The sequence below is a fragment of the Solea solea genome, chromosome 13 (genome assembly GCF_958295425.1).
Source record: "Solea solea chromosome 13, fSolSol10.1, whole genome shotgun sequence".
Taxonomy (NCBI): Eukaryota; Metazoa; Chordata; class Actinopteri; order Pleuronectiformes; family Soleidae; genus Solea; species Solea solea.
The window spans coordinates 26,339,139-26,359,479 of NC_081146.1; the positions used below are offsets into that span (position 1 = coordinate 26,339,139).

Consider the following 20,341-nt stretch of genomic DNA (forward strand, 5'->3'; position numbering starts at 1 on the left):
TTGTCTCTGAGTGCATCATCTCTGGGATTCTGTGTAATTATCACAAATTTACCTCCTCTTCCTCCTCCTCACTTTATTCTCCTTTCTTCTACAGTTTCATTTACTTTTATTTATTTATTTATTTATTGTTACCTGACGATGGATGGACTCACTGACTGCAGATGTGCATCATCATCATCATCATCATCATCATCATGAGCTTTAAAACACTTTAAATGGAGCAGAAATATGAGCAGCGCCACACTGTGGTTCAAAAACACCTTGCAGTGACTCAGTTTAATCTCACGTTTATGTGACTGACCACTTTATTTGCTTTGTTTACACATTATTATAAACAAACATAAAAATGTTAGAAAATCAAGTAAAAAAAACACATTTCCAAAATAGAAAAAAAAATCAGTGGGTAAAACAGACTTTTTTTACTCACCTGCTCAACACTGTAAGTAACATAATACAGTACATCTACATCAATGCAACACTATGTAACGTTTGCCTGAGCAACAGCGCCCCCTGCAGCCTTAAACATTGTATGAGTCTGGGAAAAGAATAACTTGTTTTTGTGAGTTTCTGATTTAAAAAGCAAGTACATGTTTTACACTGTACAAAAATATTTATTCAGACACACTGAACTCTGAAAAGACTTAACTCTTAAAATCTACATCAGTTTAAGTCTATGACGTCTTAAAATCACTGGTTTTCTCTATGGACTTTGGTGTGGGAGAGTGAGTGGTTTACAAAAGTCTGTCTCGCAGCGAGATAAAGACGTGAACATGTTCTGAAGATATCGTAGATATAATCTGACGTAGAGTCTTTTAATTTAAGTGGTTAAAATGTGTCGCTGCTGGCGGCCATGTTTGTGTCTTATTTGGCCGACAAATGTAAAATAAAACCGAAAACGTGTTATTTATTCAAACTAAAGTCAACAAGTTTGACGTTTGATGTTTCCTAGTAAAATAAAGCTTTCAGTGCAGACAGTAGGGGGCGCTCACAGCTTTGACAGAGTCACAGGTTCAGGCAACAAGTCAGTGATTAATAACGGTAAAAAAACAGTGTTGCTTTAAGGCTTAGTTTCACATTATGAACACATGAATCTCTCTGATTTAAAAAGGTGAATAATCTCTGTCTGATTCTGTTCTTTTCCTCGTTGTTTTCAGGCTTTGACGCAGTTTTCTCTGCACACGCTCTCGCTCTCAAACTGGTTACTGTTTCCTCTGCAGCCTCCGAACCAGAACTGAGCGCAGGAGTTGGCCGTGGCGTCGTAGTACCACCTCACCACGTAGTCCCGACACGGACCGGGGTCCAGGATCTGACTGCACCGCTCGGCTGCAGGGACTGTTTTTAAAAACACAAACAAACATTCTCAGATTACAAAACATCAGGACTGAAGAATGTAAAAGAAGCTTTACCTGAGGCGTAGGTGTCAGAGGTCAACAGCGGCGTCTTCTCCTCGGTCGGGACCTTCAGAGTTGGACGAGCTACTCCAGCTGCTGCTGCTCCGCTCTCCACCACAGGTGGCGCCGGAGTCCTCTTCTCCTCTGTCACTGGTCTGAAAAGCTCCGGGTCAAACAGTGGGATTATGTGAGAGTCTGTGGAGGTTCTGGTGTCAGGATCAGGTTTCTGTGGAGACACAGGTTCTCTATGCAGGTGAGAACCTGGAGGACCGGGCTGAAACACAGATTAAACACAGATTAAACAAAATATATTAATCCTATCTAATCTACCGTAATCTATATTTATTGTATTAAAATATAATTTAATATCTTCTAATCTGAACTCTACTAATTGTTATGTGCCAGTTTCTGTTATTATCTAAAGTCATATAATGTAATTTATTCTCATCTAATCTTGAATTCATCTAATCTAATTTTAGTCTAATCCAATTTCTACTAATGTTAATATAACATTATCTAAAGTCATCTAATCTTAATCCAATCCAATTTCTTCCCATGTAATCTTAATCTAATGTCTTCTTTTCAAATCTAATCTAAATTAATCTAATTTCCTGTCATCTAATCTCTTCTAATAAATCTTAATATTATTAGTTTATTCTATTCTAATATAATCTTAATCTAATCTAATGTGTTCTATTCTAATATAAATATAATCTTAATCTAATCTAATGCCTTCTATTCTAATATAATCTTAATCTAATGTCTTCTATTCTAATATAATCTTAATCTAATCTAATATTTTGGTTGCTATATTTCTGAATTTCACAATAAAAGCATCAAAATGATCACAGAAGCACAGATTTAAGTTTGCCATTAAAATAAACGACTTAAGTAAATTAAATAATTATATATATCCCAGACTATTTTCAGTCTATAATATTAGACTGTTTTAAACATTTTTAATCTGATTTTTTTCCCTCTCCTCACCAGCATGTGAACTCTCCTGACGTCTCCGGTGAAAGTGGGCGTGTCCGTGTCCGTCCTGTACGGAGGTTCCCTGACGTTCCCAGAGACCTCGTGGAATCCCGGAGCTAATCCAGAGCTCGGGACGGAGCTGAAGAGTCGTCTGTCTCCGTCCTCACAGATGTGACTCAGCAGCTTCTTCTCCAGAGCTGAAAAGAACAGGAACAACACAGTTACATCCAACCATATACAACCTCATCCAACCAAATACAACCTGATCCTACCAATCCAACCTCATCCTACCACATACAACACATACAACCAAATCCATTCTCATCCAGCCTCATCTTTCGATGGAAGTACTGCACCAAACCTCATAGAGAAAACAAAATCCACTGCTGCATCCATCACTAAATTCAAATGTCTAATTTTGTCACTTCAGTGTTTGAAATCCTTTGTTCAGATTAACCTCAGTGACACAAAGTAACCACACGAGGCAGCAGAGGACCAGCAGTTCCTGTGTCACCGATTTTCCGAGTGAGTGGTTTGTAAATGGCTGCAAACTTCAGTTCAAAGACTTCAGAAGGTGATGAACATATTATAGGGAATGGATGGAGGCAGTGGATCTCCTGTGGCGCCCCCTAATGGGAGAAGCTGGAAGGAGAAGAAGAAGAAGAGTGAAATGGTTCTTTGATATGTAAGTGATATGATGATGGCTCTTGTCACCTGGCAGAGTTTTGAAGTCATCGATCAGGTAAACGTGTTGACTGTCGGGGTCAGAGGCCATGAGGTTGAGCTCCTTCTTGAACTCCTCGTACAGCGGGTCGCTCTTGTTCAACACGCCGATGACAAACATCTCTACGTCGCTTCCCTGAGCTTCTGTCACCGCCTTCTCCAGACTGACGGCGTCCCTCCTGTCCGCCTGACCGTCTGTGATGACGATGGCCACCTTCCTCACGCCTGGCCGCGCGGCGCGGAACACCTGGCCGGCCCGGTGGATGGCGCTGCCGGTGAACGTGCCCTCGCCCATGTAGGTCATGGAGCGCACGGCGGACTTGATCTCGTCCCGCGAGGCCTCCTGCTCCAGGCTGACCACCACCGTGTTGATGTGGCTGTAGAGGACCACGCCCACCCGCGTGGTGTCTCTGCTGACCGAGGCGCGGTCGATCAGGGCGTTCACGAAGTCCTTGATCACGTTGAAGTTGTCGGGGCCGACGCTCTCTGAACTGTCGATCACGAAAACCAGCTCCAGCGGTGTTTGACGGCAGCTCACTCCACAACCTGGTACAGATTCACACACACTCTAAAACCATTGGAAAATAAATAAATAAAAAAATTTTACACGAGGAAATGTTCAACTTAAAGCTGCGGTATGTAACATTTTCTTTTGTAGTTTGTTCTTCATGAATAGAAATTATGTAACATTACACTGCAAAAATAGATTTTCATGAAAGTAAGCCTAATTTCTGCTTATTTTGACTGACTGCCAAATAATGAGCTATTCTATACATCCACCAACAGACTGACTGCCAAATAATGAGCTATGTTTTATACATCCACCAACAGACTGACTGCCAAATAATGAGCTATCTCTTATACATCCACAGACTAACTGACTGCCAAATAGTGAGATCTTATGTACATCAACTACCAGATTGACTGGAAAATACATTTTTTTTATTCTATACATCTACTGAGTGGCTGACTGCCAAATAGTGAGCTTAGCATTCAAATTACCACCAGGTTGGTTTTTTTATCGCAGTAGAAGTCACTTCTGAAACTTTTCGTAGACGCTTCGTTGTGTTTTCAGTCAAACTCTAACCTGTTTGCAGTTGTCTCACTTTACTAGCTCAATGCTACTGTTGCCTCTTGACATGAAACAAATCACTTCCTGTGTGCAGCATGGGAACGTCGCCGGGCACCAGGGAGCAGAGAGACTTACTCAACACTGTGTGAACTCATTTGACAATAGTTTGAATGTAACAGATGTTTGTTTGTTGGTCTTAAAAGTTACATACTACAGCTTTAAGTTGGAGTCAGTTTCAGTGAGGACTTACTGCAGATGGATCTCACTATTTTAATGACTTCATCTCTCTGTGAAAACAAACAGACATTGTTTTTAGAGCTGGTTCATTATCACATCATGATTTTAGCCACTTTTAGCAAAGGTTCACAGAATCATTTATCTGCCTGCTAAGTCTAGGATGTAGTTTGCCTCTATATCTAACTTTTACATCACAACTTCTGCCTGAAAATGGAACATTGTGAACTCACTCTCCCACACCAAAGTCCATAGAGAAAATGGACATTTTGTTTAGTAAATAATGTGAATTTCCTACAAACAAGAATCCAAACAGTCACATAAAATTGGCAGAATGTGAGCATTGTAATATTAGAGATGTATTTAGCTGTTATTGATCAGGGTTCTGGACTTACTGTGAGTCCTGGTTCTCCCTTCTCTCCCAGTCGACCCTGGGATGGAAACAAACACAACCTGTTATAAATTCAGCCATTCAACAGTCTCATTAAGTGTCTTTTAAAGATTATGTTAAGCTTTAATTACCAATAACAATCTCACATCAGAGAGCTCTTCTATACACCCACCACCAGACTGACTGCCCAATAATGAGCTATATTTTACACACCAACCACCAGACTGTCAAATAGTGAGCTATTCTTTACATTTTGAATAATCCTGATAAAAAAAACCCAGCAGTCTGAAGAACCTCCTGAACTGATGGAGGTTCAGGATCAGGATCCTGACTGAGGTGAATCCAGTACCGTAGCTCCGGCGGTTCCTGGTTCTCCAGATTCTCCTCTGTCTCCCTTTAAGCCTTTCTCACCTCTGTACCCTCGATCGCCCTGAAACACGACAAAAACAATGTTACAGAAATAAGAAAAAAAAGTGGTTCCCAAAGTCTGGGTCTGGCCCCAAATGTGGGTCACATGAGATTTTTGTTGGGTCGACAAACAAATTTGTGTAATTTTCCCAAACCTTTAGTAAAATTTGACGTGTATATGTATATGTGTCACTGACGTCACCTTGTCTCCCTGCAGACCTTGTCCTGGAGGACCTCGAGGACCGGGAATCCCAGGAAATCCAGGCTCCCCCTAAAAACACAGAGAAGAATTCACATGAAGGAGAACTTTCTTTAAAGAACACAGAGAAAGATGTGAATCATGAGCGGAACCTTTGATCCTTGAATTCCTTCCCCAGGTAAACCTGGAGGACCCACTGGTCCCGTCTGTCCTCCTGAACCCTGCAGCACAAACAACAACAATGCACAGAATAATCTGAAGAAAACATTGTGGATTTTATAGACTTTTATGTTTCAGATGATTCGTTTTTACCTTTGCACCAATCAGACCGAGTCCTGGAGGTCCTGCAGGTCCAGCAGGTCCAGGCAAACCCCGGTCTCCCTGAGCAGGAAATAATCCCAAAACATTCATGGATATTTGTTCATTTCCTCAAAAATGATATTGTTACTTTAGACGGAGACAAAAGGCTGAATGAATGAATGAATCCGTCACCTTTGGTCCTGGTAAACCAACACCGTCTGATCCGGTCTCTCCCAGCAGACCTGGAGGTCCTGGAAGACCCTGAGAAACAGAAGATGAAGACGATGAAGATGAAGATGTGACTCTGTGTTTGATGAAGGTAAGAAAATGTAACGTAATAAAATATTTATTTTGTTTGAAACTCACAGGGAGACCAGGAAAACCTTCACCTTTGACCCCAGGTGAACCAACAGAACCAGGTGAGCCTCTGTCGCCCTGAACAACAACAACAACAACAACAACATCTTAACTTATCATTAGTTACTTCATCTTTACGTTTCTGACTTACTAATGTACTTATTTATTCACTGACTCTGTTTTATTCACTGTTGCTTATGATTTGCAGATTAATTAACTTATTACTCACCTTTGACTTTTTCATAACGTCATGTTTCAAATGTCTTACTCTGTAATCATTGCTTTCTCAATCCTTAACTTGACTGATTATATTATAATGACTGACTTATTACCTGCTACTTAGCTCTTTACCAACTCACTCATTATTCCTTTATTCATTTACTCTCTGATGTTTGTCATTATTACTCACTCACTCTTTGAACCTGAAACTCACTTTAGGTCCAGAAAAACCTCGTCCTGGTTCTCCCACAGCTCCAGCTGGACCTTGAGGACCTGGTTCTCCCTGAAAAAAACAAAGTGGTTCAGTCAACCGACGTCTCTGCAGTTTGGCAGTTAAAGCATCAGTACGTGATCTCACCTTGGCTCCAGGTATTCCTCGACCCGAGGGTCCAGTTGTTCCTGGAGGACCTGGATTTCCTGCTTCTCCCTGAAGAAGAAGAAGATTTTACGTTTGTGTGAGAGATTTAGACACACACACACACACACACACACACACACACACACACACACACACAGACACACACCTTTGGCCCCGTTGGCCCCACAGGACCGACTGCACCTGGGAGGCCCCGGGCTCCTCTGTCTCCTCTGTCTCCCTGAAAAATGGAAAAAACTCAAATAAATCTGTTATTTTCTCTGAATCTTTAGTCAAACTTTTACATCATCGTGTAAATAATACAAACTATTGTATATATCATATATATATATATATATATATATATATATACACATATATATATATTATTATCTAATAATTTGATTAATATAATGAATAAGGCAAATTAAAAGTGAGCTAAAAAGAATACATAAGTTAATAAACAGAGATAAAACATGAATTCATTAAAACAGGTTAAAATATAACTAAAAAATAAAAATAAAATAACTGCAAACATTTCTCATTAAAATAATTTAGTCTTTTCATTAAAGTTTGATTTTGACTTGTTTTCTTATTGTCTTCAGTGTCTGTTACCTTGTTTCCAGGCGAACCTTTACCTGGAGCACCGTCAGGTCCCCGGGGTCCTGGTAACCCGAGGTCACCCTGTCATCAGTGGAGCGAACGTCAGTGAAGCCATGACACGGATTTATGAAAACATGAAAACATGAAAACATGAGGTTACCTTCTGTCCTGCAGCTCCGTCTTCTCCTGGCTGACCTGGAAAACCTGGCAACCCCTCAGCTCCTGGATCGCCCTGACAGACAGACAGACACACAGACAGACACAGAGACACACACAGACAATAACACATGTGAGTTTCAGTCTTTGTTGGTGAAACATTGACTCACAGTTCAGTGAAGAATGAGCATGAACTGACTTTAGGTCCTGGTTGTCCCACTCCTCTCTCTCCTGGAGCTCCAGCTTCGCCTGGAAGACCCTGATTACCCTGAACCGAATATCCTTCATCATCATCATCATCATCATCATCATCATCATCATCATCATCATCACCTCCATCATCATCATCATCATCATCATCCTCTGCTGGTTTACCTTTGGTCCAGTGAGTCCAATTCCTGGAGCTCCTCTTGGTCCTGAAGGTCCCACTGGACCTTGATCGCCCTTTCAACAGGAAGATGAAGGTGAGGTTTGATTGTTTTGTTTCTGAAAATGCAACCACTCTGATTTAAAGGTTGTTTATTTTGTTTGCCTTTTCTCCTTGAAGACCTGGACCAGTAGCACCAAGTGGACCTGGAACTCCAGGGGGTCCAAAACTGCCCTGAGAAAACAATGTTCTCGTTTCTTAAAGGTATGAAAAAAAAAACTCCACAGAGAAATGAAGGCATCACTTTTACTCCTGAACATGTTGCTGAAAATAGGCTGCAGTTACTTCCTGTGCCCACTGGATGGTGCTATTTCTTTTTGCAACTATTTCACAATATTGTCAATGTCTTCAGACTTTTGAGTTACTCCAACTTCTTGTTGATAGCTAAACAACAACATTTGCAATATTGTAGCCATGGCAACACTTTTTTTTGCAAAATAGCATTGTAAACACCAAAACAATATTTAGCAGTTGGTGGTGCTATGACTTTTTGTGAATAATGTTCTTTATTTAGTTGAACTCTAATCAAACGGGTTAATTTGACTCAGGTTTGTCAGGTGCAGTATTTCTATAATAAAGTGTTTAATATTAGCATATTAGCAGATTTACTCACCTTATCACCTTTGACCCCAACACCGGAGAGACCACGATTGCCCCTCGGACCTTCGTATCCTCGATCGCCCTAAAAGAAAGACAGTGAACACTAGGGGGCAGTAGAGGGCAGTGTCCCCAACATGAAGAAGAATCACATGTTTCAACTTTCATGGAAACATTTGAATGTATAAAGTGTATAAGCTGCAGTTAGTGAGTAAAACATCAAATCAATGGTAAACATTGTAGATTTAAAAATGTTATTTTACCATTTTTCAGCTTAGTACTTGCGTTCCATTTGTAGTCGGAACTCATAATTTTCCAACTCAGAAACTCTGGACAACCTCACATAACCAACATCGCTAATTTAACCGCTAACAGCACTTTTGTCGTGTTTGTTTCACAGTAAATCCCGATGTGTAAATGTGTCGTAAACACAGAGCACTGTTTACTTTTTAATCGTAAACATGTAAAATACCGTGTACAACTTCCGACTTCTCAACTGGAACGCGGTTAAATCGGAGGCGAAGTCCAGGAGGAGCGCACCATACGCGTCAGTGTCTCATATATATAACCAACCACATCTCCAAAAATCTTGAACTAGCCCTTTAAGAATAGCATTGACACTCCGTAGACTGACCTTTGGTCCAGGGAGTCCCTCTCCAGGTGGTCCAGGGTTTCCCTGAGCTCCAGTAGGTCCTGGAGGTCCCTGCAACAAACAGAAAAACTCTTTGAGTACTTTTTGACTTAAAATCAGACTTAACTTTGTTCAGGGTTTCACAATGTGTAACAAAGAGACACTCACTGGTAGTCCTGGTTCTCCTCTGCCCACAGGACCTAAAGGTCCTTGTCTTCCCTGAAGACCCTTTTCACCCTGGAAGCATCACAGTCAACCAGGTCAGAGTCAGTAAGTGATAATATTTATCCCACATCAGAAAGATGATTTATTTAGGCATTGTTGCTGCCAAAGATTTTTCTTTAAAGGTCCAGTCTGAAAGAATTAGTGACATCTAGTGGAGAAAATGCAGATGACCACAAATGGTGGCTTTCACATATGGCATATTTCCACCAGCTCTACTCGCCTCGCCTCGCTTCGCCACGGCACGGCACGGCATGATCACAGCACAGTTAGGTTGCATCTCCACTACAAAAAAAGCCTCCTAACTCCACAGACTACAGCGGCAGCGGTCTGTGATGCCGCTCGCTGACTGACAGGTTGTAAGCAATAGGCATTTTTCCGATTGAGCTATTTTGTCAAAAACCAAAACAACGTAAACTGGTGGCTAGTTCTTAGCACAAGTTAGTCCGACTTTGAGAAATTCAATCTGGTACAGTTTTGGTCAGACTAACATGTTTTACATGTAGTTGGATTAAGTTGTAGTTGGAGTTGTAGTTGGATTAAGACAATGTTTTTTTCTAACATCATAATTAATTAATAGTCAAAAGTGTCACCTTGGATCCTGGAAATCCAATCCCAAATTCTCCCGGTGGTCCAGGAACTCCACTGTGTCCTTTGTCTCCCTGATTGTTTTTGTATTTAAACAAAACACAAATTAACAAAGAATTAAATCACTTTTCTTATTTCCAATGAACACAATAAACTTTTTTTTTGTCGCAGGAGATTTTATTTGGGTCCTGAAAAATATTTGCAGAAATTTAACTGACTTTTTGGTTAAAATTTATGTTTTAAATAATATAAAAACTTTACAATTATTTGAAGCGTTACAGATATGAAACAGACACAAATTATATAATGTGATTATATCAGAACCTTTCAACACACTGAATCACATAAATGGCAGTTGTGTGCATTTCCTTGGTATTGGTTGACCTTTAACCCTCATGCAACTTTTTAAAAGCACAAGTTATTAAGTGGTTTTAATGGGAGCCATTTATGTACTTAAGGCGAAGAACGTAACTTTGTTTTTAAACAACACGTTATAGACACTTTGCAGTTTTGAATTCTGTTTCTACAAATTGTCTTTAATCCACTGTGTAAAAAAAGTTACGTTCTTCACAGTAAGTACATAAATGGTTCCCATTGAAATCCTTTATTAACTCAGTTGTTTGAGGGTTAAAGGTCAACCAAGACTGAGTAAATGCACACAACAGCCACTTACGTTATATTTTGTGTTCAAAGATTACGTGAAGGTTTTACATCGCAACTTCCTGCGATGTCCAGTGTTCAATGTTTCCCAAACTTTCTCTATAGGGACCCAATACCTCAAATAATTTTGAATTGCTAGATAAATCACTACTTTATTTTATGCACGTTATTCACAACATAAACACATGAATTTTAACTGAAAGGTAATTAAAATTCTGGAAACATTTCCTACGCTGCAAACAAGCCTAAAAAAAGGACAAACACGGAGCGTCTGTCCATGCTCGTCTGATGGGAGGAGCTCTGGACAGCTCTTGATCTCGCATACTATAGCGTTACCATCTGCAGTGACAGTGACACCTGGTGGAGAGTTTATTACATGAAATGCCAAATGTCCCAAACCTTTTTTGAGCTCTTTAAGAAACAGAGATGCTTTGTTCTGTGATTTATGTTCTTTTTCCTGACAGTGACACAAATCACAGCACATTTCTCCACCATGAAAGACGTCTTTGTTGAGGTGACGGAGACGTCAACGTCTCATTGGCCCTGGACACATTTTAAAGGTCGTTTTTTTTTGTCTGTAAAAAACAGATGCCGTCGTTGATGAATGATGAATCGTGACAAACAAAAACCAAAGATGACACCAAAACTTCCACATAGTCTTAAATTAGTTTGGTTTATTAAAGTAATCCTAATTTTTATAGACAGGGTGATGACTCGTGATTAAATATGAACTTTGAAATGTCGAACTCTACAAAAGTAGCAGCAAGTCGTGAGTTCTTGAGATTTTTAAGAACGTGTAAAAGGTGTTTATCCAAGTCTTCACAAATCCTTTTCAGTCCACTGGATGAAGTATTCACTCTCACTCGAGCTGTTGGATATCAATATATGATTACTCAGTATTTTTGCAATAACGTGATAATATCGTATTGTGACTTAAATATCATGATAATAGCGTATCATGACTTAAATATCGTGATAATAGCGTATCATGACTTAAATATCGTGATAATATCGTATCATGACTTAAATATCGTGATAATATCATATCACGACTTATATATCGTGACTTAAATAACGTGATAATATCGTATTGTGACTTAAATATCGTGATAATATCGTAGCGTGGTCTCTGGCGATTCCCACCCCTACTATCTGTGACAGCTAATATCTTATATCTTTTCTTATAATTTATATATATATTTTTGATTAATAATTAATAACTTCCAAAAGATCTTTGGTAAATTATTTAAAACTTCACTTTATGTCACTTAAAAAAACAAAAAAATAATATGTGAATCTTAATTAAAAGGTTCAGCAAATTTGTTTTGGGGACCCCCCAAAAAACCTCCCGCCACCCTCCTGTGGGTCCCGACCCAGTCTTTGGGAACCAGTGACCTATAGCACATGCAAACAACAACAGCTGATTATTTAAATCTAAAACTCACTTTAGGTCCTGCAAGTCCGTCAGGACCGGCGTCCCCTGGTGGTCCAAGTGAACCCTGCAAAAATAAACCAAACAAACAGCTGTAACACTGATGATGATCAATAACAACATTAATGGAAGCCACAAATCAAGCTGAAAAACATCAACATAAATCACATTTTGGCTTAAAGCCCCCACAGTTTCTTGACGCGCCCCTGCTCTGTTGTTTTACCCAAACTCATTTGAACTATTTTAACAGAATTGTGTATGAATTTGAACCTGAAACCTGAACTGTGTGACAAACATGAACCTAAACGAGGTTTAAAAAGCTCACAGTGACCGTGAGCTTTTCTGTTCCTGCACAACAATAATATCCTGTGAGCCAGGATTCACTGTCGGGATTACAGATAATCCCAATATTCACATTCCATGAGTGCAGAACATGAGTCTGTGATGAACCACAGACACATGTTCTCACGTTCTCACAGGTTCTCTGACGTTCACAGAGACACATGAACATGAACATGAAGGGAACAAAACCATGTTTCCTCACTCACTCACTCACTCACTCTCCCTCCTTACTTCCTCACTTTCCCTAATTACTGTCCTTCCTCACTTTCTTCACTTCCTCGTTTTCTTACTTCCTCACTCACTCACTTTCCTTACTTCCTCACATTCCTTACATCCCTACTAACTCCCTTTCCTTACTTCCTCATTCACTTTCCTTACTTCCTCATTTACTCACTCATTCACCTTCCTTACTTCCTCATATACTCACTCATTCACCTTCCTTACTTCCTCACTTAGGAAAGTGAATGAGTGAGTAAATGAGGAAGTGAGGAAAGGCAACAACAGTTTTCATAAATTCATATTAAAAACATTTATTCATTCACAGACGTGTAACGTGTAACTCTTTAAAAAAAAACCTGGTTCTTAAAAACTTGTAGGTGATTAAAAACCATTTTTTTGACTTTTAAAATCTTGATGAATACATTTGATAAAGAAGTGATCACTGTACCTTTTCTCCTTTTGAACCTCGTGAGCCTGGAGGTCCCTCAAATCCCTGCAGGATGACACTGAATTCAGTACGAGGCAAAAGGTTTTTGAAGTGATTTTTGAAGTAAATATGTGAGTGAGTCCGGTCCGTACGGCGTCTCCTTTGTCTCCTGGAGTTCCACAGTCTCCTCTGTCTCCCTGAAAGACAACAGTCGGGTCATCTTCTGTGGTGATGTCCTCTTACCTCATAAATAGAAAAGCTGATCTGAAGTAGACAACCAGACACTCACCTTGTTGCCTTTGTAACCTGGACGACCCTGAAGAAGAGTCAATTAAAAGTTTACATTTTTATCCTTTAATTCTACGTCATAAAATAAAAACGGGGAAAATGACATTTTTACCTCTGGACCATCAATTCCAGGCCGACCATTTAATCCAGGCTCTCCCTGAATGAAGAGAAACACGTTTACAGTGAAAAACAAAGAAGAAAAGTCAACATTTTAAAAGGAATAGTTTGAAAACATTAGAAAGCTGCATTAGTTTAAATCTACGACATCTTAATAACATGTTTCAAATCTTTATTTCACTGTTAGACTTTAACAACAGGAAACTGACGTTTGTAAATCACTCACTCTCCCACACCAAAGTGATTTTAGCTCACGGGGACACAGGAGCTGCTGCTCCTCTGCTGCCTCGTGTGGTCACTTTGTGTCACTGAGGTCAATCCGAACAAAAGATTTCAAACACTGAATTTTACGAAATAAGACATTTGAACCCAGTGATGGAGGCAGCAGTGGATCAACAACTCCTGTGTGTGTGTGTGATGTTAAAATCTCTGATTTTCTCTATGAGGTTTGGGGTGGGAGAGTGAGTGGTTTGATTAGAGACACAAACTTTGGTTTGCAAACGTCTTTTACTTTTTTGTTTGTTTGTGTGTTTGTTTGTTTGTGTGTTTGTGTGTTTGTTTGTTTGTGTGTTTGTTTGTTTGTTTGTTTGTGTGTTTGTGTGTTTGTTTGTGTGTGTTGTGACTCACCCTTGCTCCTTTCAGACCAGGTGGTCCTCTGAACCCTGTGTCTCCTTTTCTACCCTGGAATTAGCAACAGTTAAAACGACAATGATGCACTGGAAGTTTTGTGATAAAGAAAATCAAAGCAAACCAAACTGAATCATCATCCAATAGAATTATGAAGTCACAATGATCATGAGGTTTTGTTGAAATATTTAAAAAAAAAAAAAGCTCACTGGAATTCCAGGCTGGCCTGTCTCTCCTCTTTCACACAGACACGTTTGGGGTTGTTGACACTAGAAAAAAAAGCAGTCAGCAAAACCGTTTACACCAATTAATCACTGTTAAAGGCATAATTAGGGGTTTTTAAATCTATATTTTTTGGCTTTTTGCCTTTATTTAGACACAATAGCGTGAAGGTGTAGTTGGTAGACTGATCTACAACGGCACCTGTTGGATTACCAGTAAATCTAGAAATGAGTCCAAATGATGATGAATAGACCCTGAGATGGACTGTCAGCTGAGATTGACACAATCTCCCCCCCCCCCATAACCCTATCCGGTGGAGGATAAAGTGCTAGATAATAGTTGGATGGATAGATGGATGGATGGATGATGAATAGTAGAAAAATATAAGATGAAAAAAAGTTATTTCTAATCAGTTTCAATGGTGACATTTTTTGTACCTGAGGTGACAAGTGTAACTATTTTGATTTACACAGCGTATTATTGATAAAAAGTTTGGCCTTGATAAGTTTACACTTCATTGATTGTTATTATCTTTCATTTTAGTTTATTTTAAATCTGTTATTGTGTTGTGATGTTTCAAATGTTTCACATAAGTGATTGATTATTTTTGCCTTTTACGAAACAAATATTTTTTCATATTCCATTTCTTTTCATTTATACGAAAATAATTGTTTATTGGTTACTTACCCCCTCGAGTGCAACAGCAGTCTGGAAAAGAAAACACACAAAACATGTCAAATAATATCAAAATTCCCCATGCAAGTTAGTCATCCACTGAAAGATTCATTCCTTCATGAGTTTTTAAAATCTGGTGACATTTTGTCTTTATTTAAATGTGAACACACAACGTGACACATTTGTGGAAAGCAGGAACGAGATATTTCAGTCCAGATATGAAACTGCAGACACTTGACATTTTGTGTCGATGTGGAAAATGCAAAGAGTTCAGGAAAGTCCCTGAGTTCAGACTCGACTCTATGACTGAGGCTTGAACTCACAGCGAGGACAGAGGACATCATTCAACACAGTCACCAGGACTCAACACAGACTGTGAATCATTATTCTGTTCATCATTATGACACTTTTAATAAAACAACACACATTATACATCTATTACCTAATATGTGCTTTTGCAACACAATATGTTCATTATTTACATTAATTTATGTCTTTTTTTTTTTAAATTCTATGGTGTCTTATCTTGGGACGATCCGACATAAGACCAAACCTCATGGAGAAAATCAGTGATTTTAACATCACACACACAGGAGTTGTTGATCGACTGCTGCCTCCATCACTAAGTTCAAATGTCTGATTTTGTCACTTCGGCATCAAAAATCGTACATTTGGATTTAATCTAGTGACACAAAGTGACCACACGAGGCAGCAGTAGAGCAGCAGCTCCTGTGTCCCCGCCAGCTAAAATCACTGGTTTTCTCTATGGGCTTTGGTGTGGGAGAGTGAGTGGTTTATAAACTTCAGTTTTCCTGTTGGAAGAGTTTGTCTAACAGTCAGATAAAGACGTTCTTAAGATGTTTTTAAGATTAAGATTTTTGTTACGTCGCTAACATCCATGTTTTTGGCAGCCATATTTTCCCAGTGAGATTCGGCGTCCATTTTGTTTTTTCAGTTTTGTCACTTTTGGTGATTTTATGTTCGACAACCACTCAACAGAATATGACTTTAAGCAGCTAAAATCTTTAAGCGTTATTGGCACAGAGTGCAGAATCATATGTGTCCACTAGGTGGCAGTACAACGTATACATTGACGACATGTTTTCTTTGTTGTTCTTCGCGTACAGGGAACTTGAGGTGTTTTAAAGAATAATAAATGCTCTCTTCAGCACTCACCATCTCTTTGAGCAGCTTGTCCTCCAGCTGATGATCGAGCAGACTCTGGAGAAACTGCTGAGTCGGCGTGCTGGCGACGGCTCGCAGTTTGGCGTTGTTCTGACTCTGCTGCGCGATGTCCGATAAACCCACGGCGAAGAACCGGACGCCGTGATCTTTGCCCTCCGCCGCAGCCGCGACCACGTCGGGGCTGCGTGGGTGATCCACGCCGTCCGTCATCAGAACCGCGACCCTTACGCTGTCAGCCGCCGTCTCCTCCACCAGCAGCTGCGAGGCGTTGGTGACGGCGTAGCTGGTGTAGGTGCCGTGGCCGATGTAGCTCATGGTGCTGACGCGGCCGTGGAACGAGTCCAGGTCCCTCCAGGCGGAGAAGCGCTGCTCGACAGACACGGTGCTGCTGTACTGAAGCGCGGCCATCCGCACCCTCAGCCTCCAGCCGGCCATGTGCAGCGTGGCCAGCCTCGTGCTGAAGCCCAACACGAAGGCCTTCTGCTTCTCAAACAGGAAGATCTTGGCGCTCTCAGAGCTGTCGAGGATGAAGGCCACCTCCAGAGAACACGCCTGAGCTGCAGGAGGACAGAAATGAAAGATGAGACCCTGCAAATAAAGACGCTCACGATGTTTTGAAGGCATTCTTTTCAAATTTGGGAGTCAAAGATGAACTGATAAGATTTAGGTTGAACTGGACTCCCATTTTTTTTTATATCAATTTGTTTTTTGTATTCATATTCTACCGTTTATCCCAGTGGGACATTTTTGGAACACCACACCAGGGAGGCATCCAGGAAGCATCCTGACCTCTCCCAGATCTCCGATCTTCTCACCCTCTCTCTAAGGGAGAGTCCAGACGCCCTTCAGAGGAAACCTATTTTGGCCGCTTGTATCAGCGATCTTGTTCTTTCAGTCACATCGACCGGTAAATTGAAAGCTTCGCCTTTTGGCTCAGCTCCTTCTTCACTATGACAGACCAATGCAGAGCCTGGGTTACTGCAGACGCTGCACTGATCCGTCTGTTCACCTCCCGCTTCATTCTGCCCTCACTCGGGAACAAGATCCTGAGATACTTAAACTCCTCCACCTGGGGCAGGATCTCACAACCGACCAGGAGAGGGCACTTCACCCTTCTTCCGGCTTAGGACCGTGGTCTTGGGTTTGGAGGTGCGGATTCTCATTCCAGCCACTTCACACCCAGCTGCGAACTGCTCCAGCGAGAGGTCTGATGAAGCAAACAGGACCACGTCATCTGCATAAAGCGGAGACCCAATCCTGAGTCCACCAAACCGGACTCCACCAGACTGGACTCCACCAGACCGGACTCCACCAGACTGAACTCCACCAATGCCCTTGTTTGTGTCTAGAAATTCTGTCCATCAAAGTTCTGAACAGAATTGGGGACGATCCGCTGCATCCTTCTGAAAACTCTCTCTGCTCCGTCAGACCAAAGCTGAGGGAGTGTTCGTGTGTATACAGCAGCAGAGCAGAGGCGGGCGGAGATGATAAGTATTTATCCTGTCGACGACTGCAGGTTTTTCACAGTAAAATTCATTTGTGAAACTTCTCATGGACTCAGTGTTTGCGTTTGTTTTTTAAATTTCCCTGAGGGAACCTCCCAAAGGGATTAATAAAGTCGTCTGTCTGTCTGTCTGTCTGTCTGTCTCCCTCCCTCTTTTTTCTTTGCAGAACAGGATTTTGTTGTTCGAGGATCGATGAGTTATACCAAAACAAATTCTGCCTACAGTGTCTTTAAATGTTAGATTCAGTCTAAACAGCACTGAAAATACACTCAAATACTGACCCTTCAGAACCAGCACCAGGACCAGGATCCATCACCTGGATCTCTCACATGAACACAGATTTACCTTCTTCTCCTCCATCATCATCTCCATCTTCATGCAGCCTGTAGTTGATGTTGTGTCCTTGTGTCGTTCTTCTCTGACCCGTGGCCTCGTAAACCAGAACCAGAACCAGAACCAGCAGCAGCAGAGGAGAAAACCTCAGGTTTCTACGCTGCAACATTTCCATTCCTGACCGAGACAGAAGCTGCTGTGAAGGTTATTAAATAAAAATAAGTCTGACACACACACACACACACAACTGCACTATTTTATAATGATCTACTCAATGTAAAAGTACAGTATATAAATATTACACAACATTACTTTAGTGAGCAGTTATTCACTGTAAATGTCCAGTCTAATATGTTATAGTGCATAAAAACTGACCTACATTTTAAATAGTGCACTGAATTATGTTGTTCATGCATATAAAGTGACAATAAAGTTATCTTGAATGTGGAATATTGAACACAAATATGGCAAAATAAAATATCTCAGTTTTAAAGTAAATGTAGGTTGATTTTTGTCCCTAAAAAATCTGTTTTTTTCCAGTTATTTTCAAATTAAATTCACTTTTTGTAACATTATTTCAGCTTTAATTGTTTTGCAGTTGTTTTTAAAAGTGTAATTTACAGTCTTGTTTCCGAGCTGTTTTTAGTCACATTATTGTTTTTTTACGCTGCAACATGAAACTTCATGTAACTACACATAAACAAGTTCATAAATATGCAAAGAACAGAGGAGTTAAAACTCTTAGAATGAATGAAAAAGACATTTCTTTTTACCTAAAGTTTCCTCATTCAGCTGCAGCCGGAGTCTGTGCTTCAGTCAGATGTGGAGTTTTCAGACTGTGTGTGTGTGTGTGTGTGTAGAATCTGGGGCTGCTCCAACATTTCTGCACATGGGTCCAGTTCAGTGCTTCCATGGCTGACGGAAAAGAACTAATTGTTCTGACTCTGACTCTATACTGTTCCTGTGTTTCCTATGGGAACACGAGTGGAACATGAAAGTTAGATAACAGCACTTTAAACCAAAAAAAACACTTATTTTTCTGTCATTTTTAAAGAGAAAAACTATGAAAACCTGGTGTTATTGTGTCAGAAGAGTTGTTTTCACGAGAATGATGTCGTTCTGAAACAATGTGAGCGTTAAAACATCTTTATTTTGTCTCCATGTTTGTGTTTGAGCTGTTGTTCGTGGAGAATAAAGAAAAAAAAGTCCCACGTGAGATCATTCTGCTGTTCCACTTTCACTTAATGTACAAACCAGATGAGACGGAGAACAACTCCTACTCACACATAAAAAAAAAAACTAGAGTAAAAGTACACTGTAAAAAGAAAATGTAGATTTCACAGTAAATTGTGGATTTTTATTCAGTATTTCTCTATTAAAATGCAATTTTCAATTTAAAATAAACCCTGTTCGACTGGATTATCAACATAAGAATATGATTATTTGTATGTTAAAAAGAAACTGTCTGTAAAAGTTTAATGTTGTAGATTTAACAGTGAATTCTGGCATTTTATTTCAAAAGTAAGCATTTACTATTAAAATAAACCTTGTTTAGCTGCATCATCAACCTAAGAATGCATTTATTTTTATGGTAAAAACAATTTGGAAGTAAAGGGTTCAATGTTGAGGATTTAACCGTAATATTTTTACAGTTAAAATCCTTAATTGGAGGTGGAGAAGATGTTTACTGTTAAAATAAAAAGTATTTACCTAAAAAACCTTCATGTCAACAAACTCAATATTTTACTGTTAAAATACAAGTGAAATCAAGCCATGAAATCTCTGCTAGTATTGAAATGTCCAGAAAAATAAAAAATACATGGTCAAATAATCTGTGGCTTTTATGGCTTAACATATATTTATTGATATTTTTTTATTATTTATGACTGATAATTAAAGAGTGTAATTAATGTAATGTATTCACTTCATTTAATCATTTAAAACACATGCTCTGTTTTTCTCACTTAATGAGATAATTTTACCCGATTTTCTTTCTGACTCTGAATTTAGGAGAATCAGGAAAAACAATCTCATAAATTCAGAAAAACAGAACAAGTGCAACATGCTTCCGTAGATAATCAGTTAATTATTACTATTTGTAATTATATATATTTTTTTAAAAAGATACAAACTGAAAACATTTTTATTTTATTTCATTTCTACTCCAATGACAACTATTTTTATGCTGAAATAAAACAATACATTGATAATCTTAATATAAAACTTGATTAGACACAATACATACGCATTATTTATTATATTTTATTTAATTTATTTGTCATGGTGACGTTTTTCTTTTCATTTATTTGTGGTTTACGGCGCCCTCTGGCGGCAAACTGCCACCCTAGTAGGCGTCGCCGGAACTGTGAGTCGTCAACCCCTCGTGACAGCACGGACGTATTTTGGTGAAACACACAACAATGACCCGGGTTTAGAGTTGACTCGTCATGTGGAAGCTGTC

The 20,341-nt window shown here is 39.6% G+C and overlaps 1 protein-coding gene across 4 annotated transcripts; it reads right to left on the minus strand.

Moving 5' to 3' along the window:
* Positions 1–275: 275 nt before the first annotated feature.
* On the minus strand, positions 276–18,886 carry col28a1b (collagen, type XXVIII, alpha 1b). Of its 4 annotated transcripts, none has more exons than XR_009242011.1 (36): positions 18,654–18,886; positions 17,893–18,057; positions 16,034–16,599; positions 14,870–14,890; positions 14,170–14,229; positions 13,961–14,014; positions 13,329–13,373; positions 13,218–13,244; positions 13,081–13,125; positions 12,950–12,994; positions 11,954–12,007; positions 9,854–9,922; positions 9,207–9,275; positions 9,042–9,110; positions 8,424–8,492; positions 7,916–7,984; positions 7,759–7,827; positions 7,583–7,651; positions 7,388–7,459; positions 7,240–7,308; positions 6,794–6,865; positions 6,628–6,696; positions 6,484–6,552; positions 6,060–6,128; positions 5,886–5,954; positions 5,706–5,774; positions 5,546–5,614; positions 5,397–5,465; positions 5,136–5,216; positions 4,791–4,826; positions 4,412–4,448; positions 3,081–3,635; positions 2,379–2,563; positions 1,407–1,665; positions 679–1,332; positions 276–645 (listed from the first exon to the last, which is right to left on the minus strand). XR_009242011.1 is itself a non-coding variant. In XM_058648318.1 (35 exons), exons 2-35 carry the CDS (start codon positions 18,053–18,055, stop codon positions 1,151–1,153), a joined length of 3,594 nt encoding a protein of 1,197 aa, XP_058504301.1. In that variant the 5' UTR covers positions 18,056–18,076; positions 18,654–18,886; the 3' UTR covers positions 276–1,150. The 4 variants fall into 4 exon arrangements, 1 of the variants encoding a protein (XP_058504301.1); XR_009242010.1 differs by having other exon boundaries at positions 17,893–18,073; XR_009242009.1 differs by having other exon boundaries at positions 17,893–18,076.
* Between the last annotated feature and the right edge of the window lie 1,455 nt (positions 18,887–20,341).

Excerpts from the sequence above, each read along its gene's own strand:
- col28a1b (XM_058648318.1), bottom strand. The coding sequence starts at position 18,055 with ATGGAAATGTTGCAGCGTAGAAACCTGAGGTTTTCTCCTCTGCTGCTG. Across the intron at positions 13,374-13,960 it reads CTGGTCTGAAAGGAGCAAGG|GGAGAGCCTGGATTAAATGG; the intron begins GTGAGTCACAAC and ends CTCTTCATTCAG. Across the intron at positions 5,775-5,885 it reads TTGGTTTACCAGGACCAAAG|GGAGACCGGGGTTTGCCTGG; the intron begins GTGACGGATTCA and ends TTTCCTGCTCAG.